General features: G+C 36.7%; 1 protein-coding gene across 1 annotated transcript; it reads right to left on the reverse strand.

Moving 5' to 3' along the window:
* Positions 1–273: 273 nt before the first annotated feature.
* On the reverse strand, positions 274–14,523 carry LOC110840521 (uncharacterized). Its single transcript, XM_022085613.2, has 14 exons — positions 14,429–14,523; positions 12,845–12,991; positions 12,315–12,458; positions 11,669–11,809; positions 10,666–10,776; positions 9,877–10,053; positions 9,186–9,311; positions 8,226–8,378; positions 7,487–7,618; positions 6,014–6,145; positions 3,901–4,026; positions 2,994–3,137; positions 2,305–2,439; positions 274–1,905 (listed from the first exon to the last, which is right to left on the reverse strand). Exons 1-14 carry the CDS (start codon positions 14,481–14,483, stop codon positions 1,823–1,825), a joined length of 1,806 nt encoding a protein of 601 aa, XP_021941305.2. The 5' UTR covers positions 14,484–14,523; the 3' UTR covers positions 274–1,822.
* Positions 14,524–14,748: the final 225 nt, after the last annotated feature.

Genomic DNA, 14,748 nt, shown 5'->3' on the forward strand with positions numbered 1-14,748 from the left:
CACCGAACAACAACTCAGAAGACAGCCATCTTCATCCGTTAAATTATTTAGAGTCTGCAGCAATTTGTTTGTTCAGACGTGTTGGTTCAGTTTTTCGTAAACTTCTAGGTAGAAGGCCCCACTCATGACATCAAAAGAGTTAAAAGTTGATACCAACGTCACACGTCAAAGAAAGTCATATTGAGTGTTTACTGGAACAAATCTATTTTTGAGAGACAACACAAATAGACTTTTGTGTCGAATTGTATAATTTAATAACAAAGAACTACGGCGTTCTCGTTAATTATATATTAGAGGATGACGGGGTGGATACATTACATGATCATTTTTTTTCTTTGCGGTATACTCTTCATGTCTGTCTGTCCTCACAGAATTTTAAACATTTCAGTAGTGAATACAGAAATCTGCAGTTGCAAACATAAAACTTACTACTAAAGTGATATTAACTCTGCATGTAAAACAATTCTCTAACCTCGATTATCACCTAAGACATGACCTAGGTACGGATTTTCATAATAAGTAACTTCTAATTAAACACTTAATTAGTGGTGCACAGAAATATGACAAAAATTCACACCAATACATATATTTCTTAAAGAATGCGGAAATTTGAATCGCATATGAACGATGTTTTGCGTGTTGGAACTTGGAAGTCTGACTGTAGTCGTCATACTAATGCACTGACTGGATAGCTTTATAATCCGGCACTACATGCAAGAGGATAGTAAATGAAAACGAATCATGTTTTAGTAAGTCGTCGAACACGTTCTTTGTAAGATAAGAATTGTGTACAGCCATTTATTGCCTCACGACGTGTACTTCTCGTTCAGAATGTTAACTGGAATGTGGTATGACTATTTAGTGCGAATCGAATAATTTCTTGCGAGAAAATTTCAGCTCAAGTTAAATTCATTGATACTGTAAGTGCAATTCTCTTGCAATATGGTTGTATATTTATTTATGAGATAAAAAACGACGCTGTCAGAGAATAATTAATTGGAAAATATATGGAAGAAAGCGGTTCTGAATACATTTTATGAAATATTCTACCTTGAGGAATGTTCTTTGTTGATGGCAGCCGATGGTGGCAAGCTATTTCACAAGAAAGAAACTACCTCTTTGCTATGGTGTCATAGAAAATGTCCAGTTGCAGAAATTGTGTAAACTATGCAAACAAAGTGATTAGAAACGTTAATACAATGTGTTCCTCAATTTATAATGGAATTTCCTTCCATATGAAGTCAGTAAGATTCTTCTTTGTGTAGGAATACAGTGTTCTGTAACATGTATTTCAATAAACAAAAACCCAAATCTTTACCACATTTAAAACAGGTTTCTTAGGCTGTACACATTTTATACCATAAAATTTTTAAAATTAAAAGTTTTCACAAATAAATGCTGACTTTCTGTAGCACGAAGAAGACATTCCACATATAACACAATTTTATTTCTGTACTTAAACTGCAACTTGATTATCTGTTTAAGAATGACGATAGGTCTAGAAATAAATGTTTTTCTTCGACAGACAGATGCCTAGTTGTATCCTTTAAAATAATGAATTTGTAGAATCCAGGATTTGGGTTGAACTTGCTGCAGAGATTTTAAAGGCCCTCGTTTGAATGTCGTAAGGAATATCCCATGACGTCACATACGACGTCATGCAATGTCTTCGTTCGATAAAGGAGCGTGCTTATAAATCGCGTGAATGTTGTTGCATGGTGGAATTTCGTTTCCTGACGTCGCGTCGGTACTGCAACTGTCAGGTACACTGGCGTTTCTTGAATCGATGGAGGTCTTTCTGTCGTCCATCATCTTGCGTGCCCTAGTTCCACATAGTCCTTTCCAAAAGGCTCCATATCAAAGCTCCAGCAAGGAATTCGAAAGAAACCATAAGTTTGCTCACACCTGAAATGGATAGTTTTTTTAAGACCACGTTCTCATACGCAAGTCATTCTTAGGCGTTTTTATAAGACTAAAAACTTTCGTCCAGACCAACTGATTCCTGAGGTCACAGCTGATGAGAACCTCCTTCCGTGCTGAATAGTCCTTCTTGAGGAGCTAATAATAGGCTTAGCTAGTGAAGAAATTTCCCGCATTTTATGGAACAGTAGTTAATTCGCCATTTTTGGACATTGCCCACTGTCCGAAAGAGTCAGTATTTGATGATATATGGGCTATATGACTCTGGAGAATAACATATACTCAAATTTTTATGGTGTTTGTTGTAATATATTTGTAGAAGAGTAGTAATTTGGCGCTCATGGCAGCCGTAACATAGGACCCACGTATTTCTACAATACTCACCAGATTTGCAATCTAGATCCTGTGTCTGCGTGTATATGTATCCACACTGACAAATTCCATTTCGACATTCAACTCTGTCCGTTTCCTCAGATTCCAAATAACATTGGCTGTTAATTTCGCATGCTTCGCCCAACACTGAAATATCATAAAAATCATGAGTCACTTAACACTGACAAAGTGTAAGTAAATTTTATTATATTCAACAGAAATTCTAAAATCATATGGAAAATTGTGTTATAAGTAGTGCAGTTTGCATGGTGATGAAATGTTTACGTCTGTGGTTTGCTTGTAGCTAAACGTAACACATTTACTCCTGTATTCTTAAAAATATAATTTAAAAATACATTTATTATTGGCGTGTCACATGTTTATAGAGGAAACAGCAGATTTTTTTTTGGCCGAATTTTATTAAATTAATTTTTGAACTGTAAGTATAATTGAATCTTCATGATTTTGCATCTGGGTCGCTGTTACTAAAATATTTTTGTTAATATTTAATATGTTATGTTTATGCTTGCCTGCGGATTTTAAATTTGTTACACGTTTGTATGAATGTAATAACGTGAATGTGGAACGTTGTCGAATCCGCATATAAAATAAAATTGCGTAAGATGTGACGGTGTGCAGACGTAAAACGTTCTTACCGAAACTTCAGATTATTTTTAATGATTTATATTGAAATGATTTACCCCTCTTCTCCCTGCAAGAACCGCTTCGAAAATGATAGTCGTCCTTGCACGCGCATATTCCGTCGAGACAGGAACTGCCTTCTTGTCCCAGAGCCTCATGACACTGCACGTCTTCCTCACATTCGCCTCCATGAGCTGTTGCAACTGCGTGCGAAATCAAGAACATGTGATAATAATAATTAGGACTAATTGAGTTATAAGCCTGTTTCCATCACAGAGAAAATTGTGTTTCAAATCGTTCGCTGTTTCAAGAAGTCTGTCTTAATGAGGCGAGTGTTTGTTAAAACTCAGTTTCCGTAACCTAGATCTATTTTCTTAAGACAATAATCATTTATTCACTTTATTACAGGCACTCTATCTAAAATAATGGCTCAGCGCCTCTTGTCTTAGAAATACGATCTCAGGATGTCAGAATGTGGAAACAGCTTTTTTGTTCATGTACACATATATACCAATCCACACACAAAACCAATAAATAATTAATCTATTTTAAAACTTATTAAATTTTAAGTATTGTAAGCCTATTTAAAGTGTATGAAAAGTAGCCCTATGTACTATTTGAAATTCCTGTGTAATGCAAATTAAAGTTTAGGCCCCTGTTACTATTAAATAAGGGAGTTTAATCAAAATTTCCGACTTATAATTCATTAATATAGCTCACTTCATTTAACGCTGGCGAAGCGATACACGTTTTGTAAATAACAGAGCAGTCGAAGAATCTGCATCTTAAGATGGATGTCTTCTTGGTTGTTGGGCCGTGTAGTGGGCGATCGCCCTGATAATGGAGGCAGCAAGCACCTCTGAAACGTCGGTAAACTTCTACCAGACTACACGGTGCTACAACCCAGAAGACATCCATCTTCGGACTCATCGCCGTGAAAACCTCAGATTCTAATCTGTATCTCACCTGCTAAACACTTGGTGTTGCCTGCGTTGGGGATGGTGGTGTTAACACAGCCGCACCTCGAACCATCACAAAACGAATATTCGACATTGCTACAATCATCGTCATTTGTGCAATCTCCACCGATACCTGAAATCAAAGTCATGTAAAATATGACGAAACAGAAACACAACCTACATTGCGCGGTAGAAGCAACACATTACAGAATGTCTGGCCACTAAATAAGGCACATAGTCAGTTTAATAATCCCGAAGCCTTATGAAATGCCTTAAAGATAAACATTTATTTGTTTAAATTATTAAATATTTGAATCCTTAAAATTATTAACGCCAGTCCAAACATTCCTTTTCAAGGGGATATTTAATGCATTATTTTTATTATTTCTTTTAGAAATTCATAACCAATTGCTGTAGTAACAACTGAATGTGCAATGTTCACATTCTTTATTGTGGACTACTTTCCCGTTTTGTATTATTCCACATTGCGACGAAAATGTTAATAATGTTCTTAAAAGTGCACAAAACAGTCTTAAATAAGTTAAACAGTACATCATAACTTTTACGGTAGTATAATGCTGTTCAGTTCTGCGATGCAGATGTTTCATAATGTACCAGTTCTTGTATTTATTTTTATTTTTAATCGGGTGACTTATCAAGAACAGTTGCGTGACCTGTTATGTGCATAGTGAATTATGCGACGTAATATCTGATGGCGCTGCCGAAACCTTTTTAGTTAAACCGTTAAGTTATGAGTTGAAATTACAGTGATTCGATCGTAGAATTTTTTCTTCCTGTATTCTTTTTTGTATTTCCGTCTTTCTTTTATGATTGTATTTTTGCGCTGTTTTATTTGTCGTTTTACTCAATATCTTGAAATTTTATTTTAAGTGTTAAAAACATATAACGCTCAAAGTCGTATTACGTGAATTTTTTATATATCGCATAAGGATAAATGGATATAATTGTAAGGTTGATGGGTGATCATGACTTACGTCTTAGGTCTTAGGAGCTGAAGCGATTCTGTGTAAAAATATACAGTAATAACTGTAGATATGTATTTCGAGATTAGTAAGAATGATATCAAACCGTTTATAATCCTAATCAGATCTCCTGTGCTTCAACGGCGAGTGTTTAAATAAATTCTCATTAAACCAGACATATTAAACTCGCGGCCCTTCCATATACGATGTGAAGTTCACAGCTGTCGGATTTAATATCTTTTTTTTTTAGTTTTAGATTCATATAAAACAGGTATTTATATATTACTGATTTGTGTTTCAATAAAATAAAATGAAAACGCAATTAATATAATTCACACTTGTGTGTGCTTGTGGGAAAATAGAGGAATGAAAAATACATCTTAAGTTTAAGCTTGGAATTAGTAAAAGTAGGTTAGGTTAGGTTAGGTTAAGATTTCTCCCTTCAAATGTAACGATATTATCTTTTTTTTTCCCAAGCCTTGTTCACAAGACGTCGAATATGACAAGCCTGTATTAAACGCTTTATTGATCTAAATGCTGGTACTTAATGGTAGTTATCAGTATCATAAAATGCCATCAGAATATTAAAGATAACACAGAGAAAAGTAAATGTTGAACCGGTCTGTGGAACGAGTGTTTAATGTGTGTTTGGCGTGTTTTAAAAGAGACGCGTGATTTGAGTCTGGCGGGGCGAGAAAATGTTAGGAGGCGTTACACGAGGCGTTTGAATTCTTAAGAAGCAGCGAGCGAGGAAGGCAAAGATTAAGATTCATTGTGATTGTAATCTCACATTCTGTCATCTTTTCTGACGAATTTGCTCACATATTCCTTTATTTAATTTACGTCATGCCTGTGATATTATGGGAATTATTCAGGGGCGGATTAGATGAGCGGCGCATGTAGCATGAATTGCGGAAGTTCGAAATTTCTTTGGAAAGTATCGAAGAAAGTGAAAAAATTGTAGAAAAACTATTAAATAGTTTGGGTGCGAAGGCGTAGACTGGATTAAGCTGCATCGTGATAGGCAAAATACACAATTAAAACAAAATTTCTCGAGCAACTGTGATATGGAATTAATTAATTACGCTATCTGTTCCTGTCATTCTCATTGTCAGTGTGTGCCGTGTTCTTACTCACCTGTGAGGCACAGATTGTTCGCGGTCTGATCTTCAAAGTAGCCGCTGTTACACTGGCATTTGTTACTGACGCAAGATGAATGCGGAATTGCAAGGGTGCAGTCTGTGGTATCCAGACAGGGGTCGTTGATCGCTACGAACAGAACACATTTGTTATAACAATCTTTGGAAAGAATGTCTGATACAGTAGTCACTTTAATCTGTCTCAGATAATTCTCGTTATCACACCTAGGTCGATCAATGTCACGCTATCGATAGAACAAATCACTAAATTCTGAAAGGAAATGGCTGGGTGAAACTATTCAAAATGCTTGCATGTGATGATGTTTATGTTATTTTATTTAGTGTTCTGTCTGGCGACAGGTCCATATGAACAGGATCCTTCCATCCTTTTCTCGGACTGGGACCTGTTCATATACGTTCTTGGCAGATGATCCAGAAGTGGTTTGCCATTGCCTTCTTCTGTGTGTGAATGGAGTAATTGTTGGGATTCCACGGAGGACAACTCCGTGTTGCCTAGACCACGGCCTTGCCCAACACAAGTTATAAATTCGGGCACCGCCGGGAATCGAACCCGAGACCCCAGGATTACAAGGCCAGCGTTCTAACCGCTAGACCACCGTGGCGGTCGATGTTTATGTATCAAGTGAAAAAATTATAAGGGTTTATTAAAGCCGAGGTTTGTATATTTGTCGTTAGGCTAACTTTTGCAAGGGCTAATAAAATAATTTCTCCCAATACGGGCCTATTTATATTGCATTATTGTGTTGTCGCTTTTGTACTCGTGTTTGTCTTGTGCTGTTAAGACGTAATACTGTATAACAGCACTGATTGGATAAAGATACTGTCCCAATAGTGCTATTTAGATGTGCGTACTAAAGGTAGAGTTGTTCTTGTGCGTAGATAAAGTACAGGGGCAGATAGCGGCGAAGCTCCACACACACTAGGCTCGCGTCTTCATCATCACGGATCAGTGGTAAGCACTCCTGCTTTGTGTCCGGGAGCTCTTGGGGATCAACTATTCTGACTGGCATTTAGTTGTCTCTCTCAGGCCTCCAGGCATTTACCGGGATCGTACCTTAAATTAGGCCACGCTCACTTCCTCATCATTACCAATACATGATATTTATTTAACGACACTGTCAGTAGCTCAGACTACAGAAGCGTTCATTCTCAAGACCACTGGTGAAAAGTTCTCCGGTAAACATTGGACAGGAGGCTGTGTGGGCTCCAGAGTTGGTCTGAAAGCAGTGGTGTTGAGAAAAATTTCTGTCGACCAACCTGAATCCATCTTTCCTGAGCTAACCTGGCTCTGAGATACGATGTAATAACTTTGCATTGTTTTGTAATACAGTTGTTCAGTTTTCTTTACGGAATTCAATTTTACTATACGAGGCTTCTGTTGGTCATAGTCAGTCCTTTCAACTACCTCATAGGCCCCGACTTTACGTAGTCCAAGAGTACATTCTCTGACCTTCGACATCCGGAGTACAGTCGCCTCTTGTGGCATGGAATCCTTCTAAGCAACTACAAGTGTTCTCTGCACAATTGACATTCCCGCTGGTCACCAGGCAGTCATAAGAGTAATCACACTGTTCACCAATCCCTGAAATACAACAATGTTAATTCTTTCTAAGAGTTCTTATAAACAAATCAATAAATTATTGTAACGCAAGGCTAGTAGATATAAACTAAACACGATGCAAATTAATGTTACGCTTATGTGATAATACCGACTAGTATAAATTTAAAATATTCCTGCATAAAAATTATCAGACATAACCACAAAATTCACACTGCTACCACTTTTGAAAATCATATGAAAATATGTCAACATTTTGAAATTTTTTGAAATATATACTTGATGCAGAATTTGGAAACGTATGTACCTGTAATTATTTGTTGCTCAGAATCTGAATAGAGCTATTACATTAATTTTATAACAGTATGCAAATTTTTAATGTGCTTATTTGGAACTATAAGCTGTGTAATTACTACAAATTCTTAATGTAATTAATACTACTAATCTTCTTAAAAAAAGTATTCAGTAAATTTATACGGTTATCGTTTTGAGCTTAGGTTAATGTCCAAGTAGAGTTGTGTTTGATAATAAATACTTCTTTCATTTGAGATAAGTTATTTTCGGGCGCAGTTAATTCAAGACAACAAAATAACGCAATGGGACAGGCGTTGTAGAGGGAGCGAACACTGACCTCTGGTCACCGAGCAGAGTTGGATCTCATCCACGAAGTGGTGTCCAACAGCGCACTGGCAAAGGTTTCTGTTGCCAACAGCAGCGCATACGGCATTGTCCCCACTAAACATGCACTGTTCTGGAACCTGACATTGCGATCCGTACAGCCTGCCTGCAAGTAAGTGAAGACACTTACCGACGCATTTACTTCAGAGTTCATGGAAATGTTTGTTACGGAGTTATCTGGTATTTATTACGTCACAGTTAACATCCAAAGTCAATTTGTGCAGACATATTTAAGAAAATAAATCGTACGACGGTCAAGGACGGGCGTATGCATCAATGGCGTTCTCGTGTGTTAATTCCGATTGATTTCTTCGTTAAACCGTTAAATGTGTTATGCCATGAACCTAACATTTTATAAGACATACCTGTGAAATAACGTGACACCCGTAATTAAAAATCTTTTAATTTCCTTTGACTTAAATATCCTATCACCATTAATAAAGCTTTAATAATGTATATTTATTTGCGTCACCTGCATGTTTGCAGAAAAATTTCCGAAGTAAGAGGAATTCTTGTGTAGGCATAATTTCATCAGTATTGTTTATATGTGTATATTGCCTCAAGTAACCGTTTCTGTATCATTGCCTGTAAATTACTGGGGAAGTTATTTAAAAATTGAAAGAAAATCTTATTATATCCAATGAACTTCAAGATACATTTTATGAAACAAGTTAATGACTATTTTTAATATTTTTAATAAGTTAATGACTACTTAAAATCAGTTATTTCATTTATTTCAATATCGATCAGCTATATTTTACACGATAACAAGTAATAAAACTGGCAGCCATCAAAAGCGATCACAAAAGTTGCACCGATAATAACAGAATATGTCTACGTCGGCCTGGAAACGAAACCTAGCAATTATACAATTCCTTCGTGCATTCACAAACATCACACTTCTCAGACTCACCAATTCTACACACCCTGTTGTTTTCTGTGATGATGTATGGAGCTTTGCAGCGCAGTATGTTGCCCCTGCACTCTGACTCATCCATATAGTCAACATCTCCTGGTTCAGAGCAAGCCTCACCAAGATCTATGAAAATGATAGTTGCTCAAATAGTGAAGAAATTATGTGTTTTTTTAAGAACACAAAGGTGTATTAACTGTCCTTAACCTGAACCACGTTAACCCAGTTCACACTATTTGTGTTTCTTTAATGTCTACTTCAAGACCAAGATCTTTTAAGTGGTCTCTTCCGTTTGAATTTTTCAACCAAAATATTGCATGAATTTATCATTCCTCACATTAGACGTCTTATAGTACAGTCACACTGAACAGAATCTTCACTGTTACTAAAATTATATTTGTGATAAATTAGATTTGCTTTAATTCAACCCCCTCGTGATAATTTGTTTAGTTCGCAATTAAGTTATTTATTTGCAATATTCATTATTTTTAAAATAACTGTACTGTTAATCATTATGATGTAGATTTGATTTGTGACGAATGTTGATATGTGTTTATAAATATGTCGTCAATGTCTGATTCCACAGACACCGTCAGATCACCAGCTACACACATCCTAACACACAATTAGGCAATTCAAACACGACGAAAACAGAAAAAATGTGATTTCATAAACATAAAGTAGAACTTACCTGGTTTACAATCTTCAAAAAAATTTGAGTACCCCGGTTTACATACGCAAATATTTGCGTAACATTCGGTATGATTTGTAGTAATGGCACATTCCTCCGACGTTTCACATGCATCCCCAAGTTTTGTTTTCAGATATTCCGCATCGACTTCTGAAGAATATATGGATACTGCATTACCTAAAAGCAGGAAAATGCATTGGAAGTGTAAACATTGTTGTTTTGTACGTTATCAATTTTCTTTCCAGAATTTTAAATTTGTGAGTGGAAGGATATTTGGCTCTTCTTTGACTGAAAGTAGTTCTAAATAGTTTTCTAGCAAATCGAGGCATTTTAAAAATTTTAATTTATTATTGTACCTTAAATGCAAATAAATTCAAATATGACAATTAATTATTTTCCTTATCTTTTACGAATTACAATTCGAAAACAACTTCTGAAACTTGAATCGTATTAGACACTAGCGATACTCCTTTACACATGACTGGATAATTAAATAAGAATAAAACAAATTTGTTCAGAAGTTTTATTTTATATACTTACACATTATTAAATTTTCCGGTTTGATTCTTTTGAATGACTAATTTTGAGGGATATTTAATTAGTTTTCTAAATTTAAACTAATTGTTCTTGATATAATAAGTGGACTATTTTGGATTTCTTTAAAAATCGTGATGCATTTCAACAAGAATTATATTTGACCATTTTAATGAAAATTTATACTGGAGATATAACACATATGTGGGCCTACCAGGGATGCTTGCCTGTTATTTATATATGCCTTTTACTCACCGTCATTAAATAATGCATTTTTGTTTTCTTCAGCTACAGAGACACAAATGTTTTCATCACAAAAATTCCCGTCAGACTGGCAGTCCATGTCAAATACACACTCCTCTCCAACTGTGAAAAAAACAACAACACATCTCATCTATTCATAACATTTCGTGGTTAATAAACCGGCCATTTTAATCTCCTTGTCCTGTAACTCGGAGAAGTATGCGTTATCACAATTTACTCTACCCAGTTTTCATAATCTAACAGTTTCTCGCCTGGTCAATAAATTCTCCGCGTTTTATGGAATACAAGTATCATTACTGTGTTCATAGGATCTCGCCATATTGAGTCACATGACTCAAGTCCACACGATTACAATCAATAGAGTGTTAAGATCTATTTTAATATTATTCTCCAATATACACTAATCTCTCCCATGCAGTCTCTTCTCTTAATGTTTTCCACGTGAAATTTTGCGTTCATTTTTTATCCTTCTAATGCGTGCTACAACCTGTTCAGACGATGATAGTCACACTTTGTATTTATTCCATTCAGCTCTCTCCGCTGAAAAGTCTGTAATGAACGTGAATCATGGATATTATGAATTTTTATTCATAATATCCATCATTCACGTGCTTCGAAGCTGCAGAAATGAGTTTAATGATCTCGTAGGACTGTATTTATGGACAAGGATTAAAGAAATTAAGAGACAGTTTTTACTGCAGATTAAATTTGAGTAACCAAAACAAATTAAAAATACAGGTAAACAGGATGCCATGTCTTGTATATCCACGTCAGTATTTATTTTATAAGCCTGACGGAAAACGAGACTTTGGTCGCCCACGTAAAAGATGGAGGGTTAATACAATTCAGCCTCGGAACGAATCGTTGGCCCACATGTTGATGGGAAAAAGATCATGAAAAAGGCTACATTGATCATGTCAAGACAATGCAAGACAAGAAGGGAATATGGGTCATTGTTATAACTAGATCTCCGACTAAATTTACCTTCACTCACCATTGCCCATTCTTCTGCAATAGCTTTTCCCTACCAGGTAGTAGCCTTCTGAACAACTGCATCTGTTTTCCACGCAAGACAGAGATTCATAACTGAATCCCCCATAGCAGTCGTCATTTTGAACACAAGGCTCACCGTATCCTGCGAAGAAAAATATTTCAAACGTCTTCGTCTAGATTGGTCGATGGATTAATCTGAAAACTTTCGAAAAGGCTACATCGAATATTATAAATGATTGATGTGCCCTTGGTTTCTGTGGCTTTATTCAGTTTTTCCACTCAAATATGTAAATATTGCATGAATAAGGTCTTAGAAACATCATTTAGGTTTTTCACGCGTTCTCCGCCCTTCAACATGATCGCAAATCTCCTTGTGGGGTTAACGTAAAGACCGTGCGGAATATGTCAGTAGTATACAGTAAATGGCTACGGAATTGATGATCGGAGTTTGATTCCCGGAATGAACAGGAATTTTCATCGTCATCACATCCACATCTATTCTCGGGTCCACCGAACCGCCGATATAATTGATGCTTTTTCCCCCGAGGTTAAAGCGACCAAAACGTGAATTTGTCAACTCATATCCATTTCGTTCCAAATTTAAGTGCATATTGTGGGGGACAAATTTACCTTTCCAGGGCACTTACCAGAACTCTTGTGGCAGATGCCATGTAGGTAATGGAAATCGGCATTGCACACGCAAATCCCCGCTGAACATACCGCCCCCTGCCCCATCCTGGTGGAACACTGAAGGTTTTCTTCACAGGCTGACAAGTACGGAGTCGTAGCCACTGAAGATCACGACAGCAAACGCCATAAAAATTAAACAAAACGTTGGTCAGGGAACCTGAAGATATCATTTGAATGACCTAGCTATAGAAGTGGGGATAATATTAAAGTTACTCCAAATTAAATAGGTTATAAGGGTGTAGCTTGTATTTAGCTGGGTTAAAATATACTCGATTTTTTGCCTTTTGTAAACATCCAGGTTTTCTAAAAAAGAGAAGGGATATTTTTAATCAGTTTAATTACTGTTAACTGCTTACCAAAGTCCACTACCGTGAATGTTATCTTTAAAAAGCGATGAAAATGTAAAACGGGACATTATATGAGTAGGTTACACACACTTTCTTGAATACAACTCGGATCACCTCAATTGACGTCAGTGTTCACTCACCTGGCAAACATTTCGTCCAGTCGCCGCTTATGACGTAGAAATCGTCACAAACACACACGTTTGTAGCTGCATCGCAGCTGCCATGCTGGAAGCACGCTTCAGAGGTCTGTCCGCAGGAAGGGCCCAGTTGGACCTCACGGTTGCTCGCTAAAAGCACACAGTTCAGAGTGTAACGAGCCAGGACTGCCGTAGAAGAACCCTGGTATCCCGACTGAAGTTTAAGGCGGTTTCCTTTAGAGCCTCCAGGTGAATGTTGCTATAGAACGTTCCCAAATTTCTCTGTCCAGAAATATCTTTTCACCCCTTGCTATTCTGAATAAACCTTTAAGTTGATACTGTATCATTAGAGTGACCTACAATTCACAATATCGTATCCACCCGGATGCCCCCTGTTTAATTACTGTCGTGAACCGAGCCTGTTACTGAACGTTATGTATATTCTCAGTTACATAGCCCTACTGCCTTAAGTACATTTTAATATTATCATCATTCTGCGTATAGGTATACCTATTTATTTTTATTTCGATTTTCTGACTAAACTATGTTTATATGTCTCTGTGTTAAAACACTGAAGATGACTCAGTTCTAAAGGTTTTTGACGACGGTAGTTTACACTTAAAATTATTCATTGTCAGGACTTTTTCCATCATCCGTCCAACACAGTAGGCACTTCTCACCTGAAGACGGAGGCAGAACCAGCCTCCGAAACGTCGTGGGTTTTAAAGTACAGACGATGGAAAATGTCTGGAATAATTTTAATTGAAAATGACTGTTCTGGGACCTTACACCGAGTGTGTCTGTTAAGTTTCTCTGTAAAATCGGTCTCTATCCACCAGACAGCACGATACACCATCCCAGAAGAAATTAATATTTATTCTCTTTGCCGTGAGAACCTCAGATAATACCCAATAACGACTCTGTTTTATACTGTGTTAATTTGTCAAGTCACTTTCTTAGTAGGCCTGCACTCATATTGCCTTTTAGCATAAGTGATCGAACTTCGATTCTTTCTGCACAGATATCGCACATTTCCTAAATGACTGTTAACTGACTCTTATACTTGTAACAGCAAACAGCAGGTGAACTTTAATCGAAGAAACATTCTAGATAACATTTCGAACAGGTGTTTCGTGAAGATCCCACCTTCTAAGAAGACACTTATCTAATAACTCGCCTATCACGTGAGGGTGGATCTAGAACAATTAAGATTAACAGTAATTTAATCAAGTGGCTCTCTTGCTTTCTTATTACGCGTACCGAGTTTCTTGGCCATGATGAATAAGCTGGTGTTCTCAGGGAAAATTTAATCACGTGATGTTCAAGGTATTTACCTTGAAAATCATGTTAGATACACGAAGTCCTTATGTAAAAGTAACCAATTATCTGTGTAGAATTGATTTCATGTTTGTAGACCGTTCATGAGGTATCAGGTGAAGATGGCTGTCTTCAGATTTACCGCCGTGATAACCCTAAATATCAAATATATAATTGAAGTGGACCATACAGAGTTTCTGTACTGGATTTATCTGACCCCAGATAGCGACCAATATTTTTCCATTAATGTTGAGAATTGTTAATACGAACCCAACAGTTCAACGACGAGCGGCAGCATCACCAAGACAGGTCCTCTAAGGATCATGATGGCACTTAGACTGAGCACAGTCCACAGTTACAATGACATGTTAAAGTTTTGTACTTTCCTTATCTTGATACGACTTCATTATAAAGTCTAGAGATATTTCCTGATAAGCTTAAATACTGTATTAAGGTAAAACGACAAGAGCTGGAAAATTATCCTCAGATAATGCACGTGCATTTCTGATTAAACTGATTACACAAACACACAATGGCAACCAGGTGCGCGAAACCGCTTTGACTGATTCCATAAATTATCAAGTTGGCCG

This window comes from Zootermopsis nevadensis, unplaced genomic scaffold (genome assembly GCF_977971745.1).
Source record: "Zootermopsis nevadensis isolate Lab colony 2312 unplaced genomic scaffold, Znev_1.0 Znev_ptg000020l, whole genome shotgun sequence".
Classification (NCBI taxonomy): Eukaryota; Metazoa; Arthropoda; class Insecta; order Blattodea; family Termopsidae; genus Zootermopsis; species Zootermopsis nevadensis.

Coding starts and splice junctions, on each gene's coding strand:
- LOC110840521 (XM_022085613.2), bottom strand. CDS start 14,483: ATGATCCTTAGAGGACCTGTCTTGGTGATGCTGCCGCTCGTCGTTGAA. Junction 10,777..11,668: donor TTGCAGAAGAATGGGCAATG/GTGAGTGAAGGT, acceptor TTTTTTTCACAG/TTGGAGAGGAGTGTGTATTT. Junction 4,027..6,013: donor GAACAATCTGTGCCTCACAG/GTGAGTAAGAAC, acceptor CTTTGATTTCAG/GTATCGGTGGAGATTGCACA.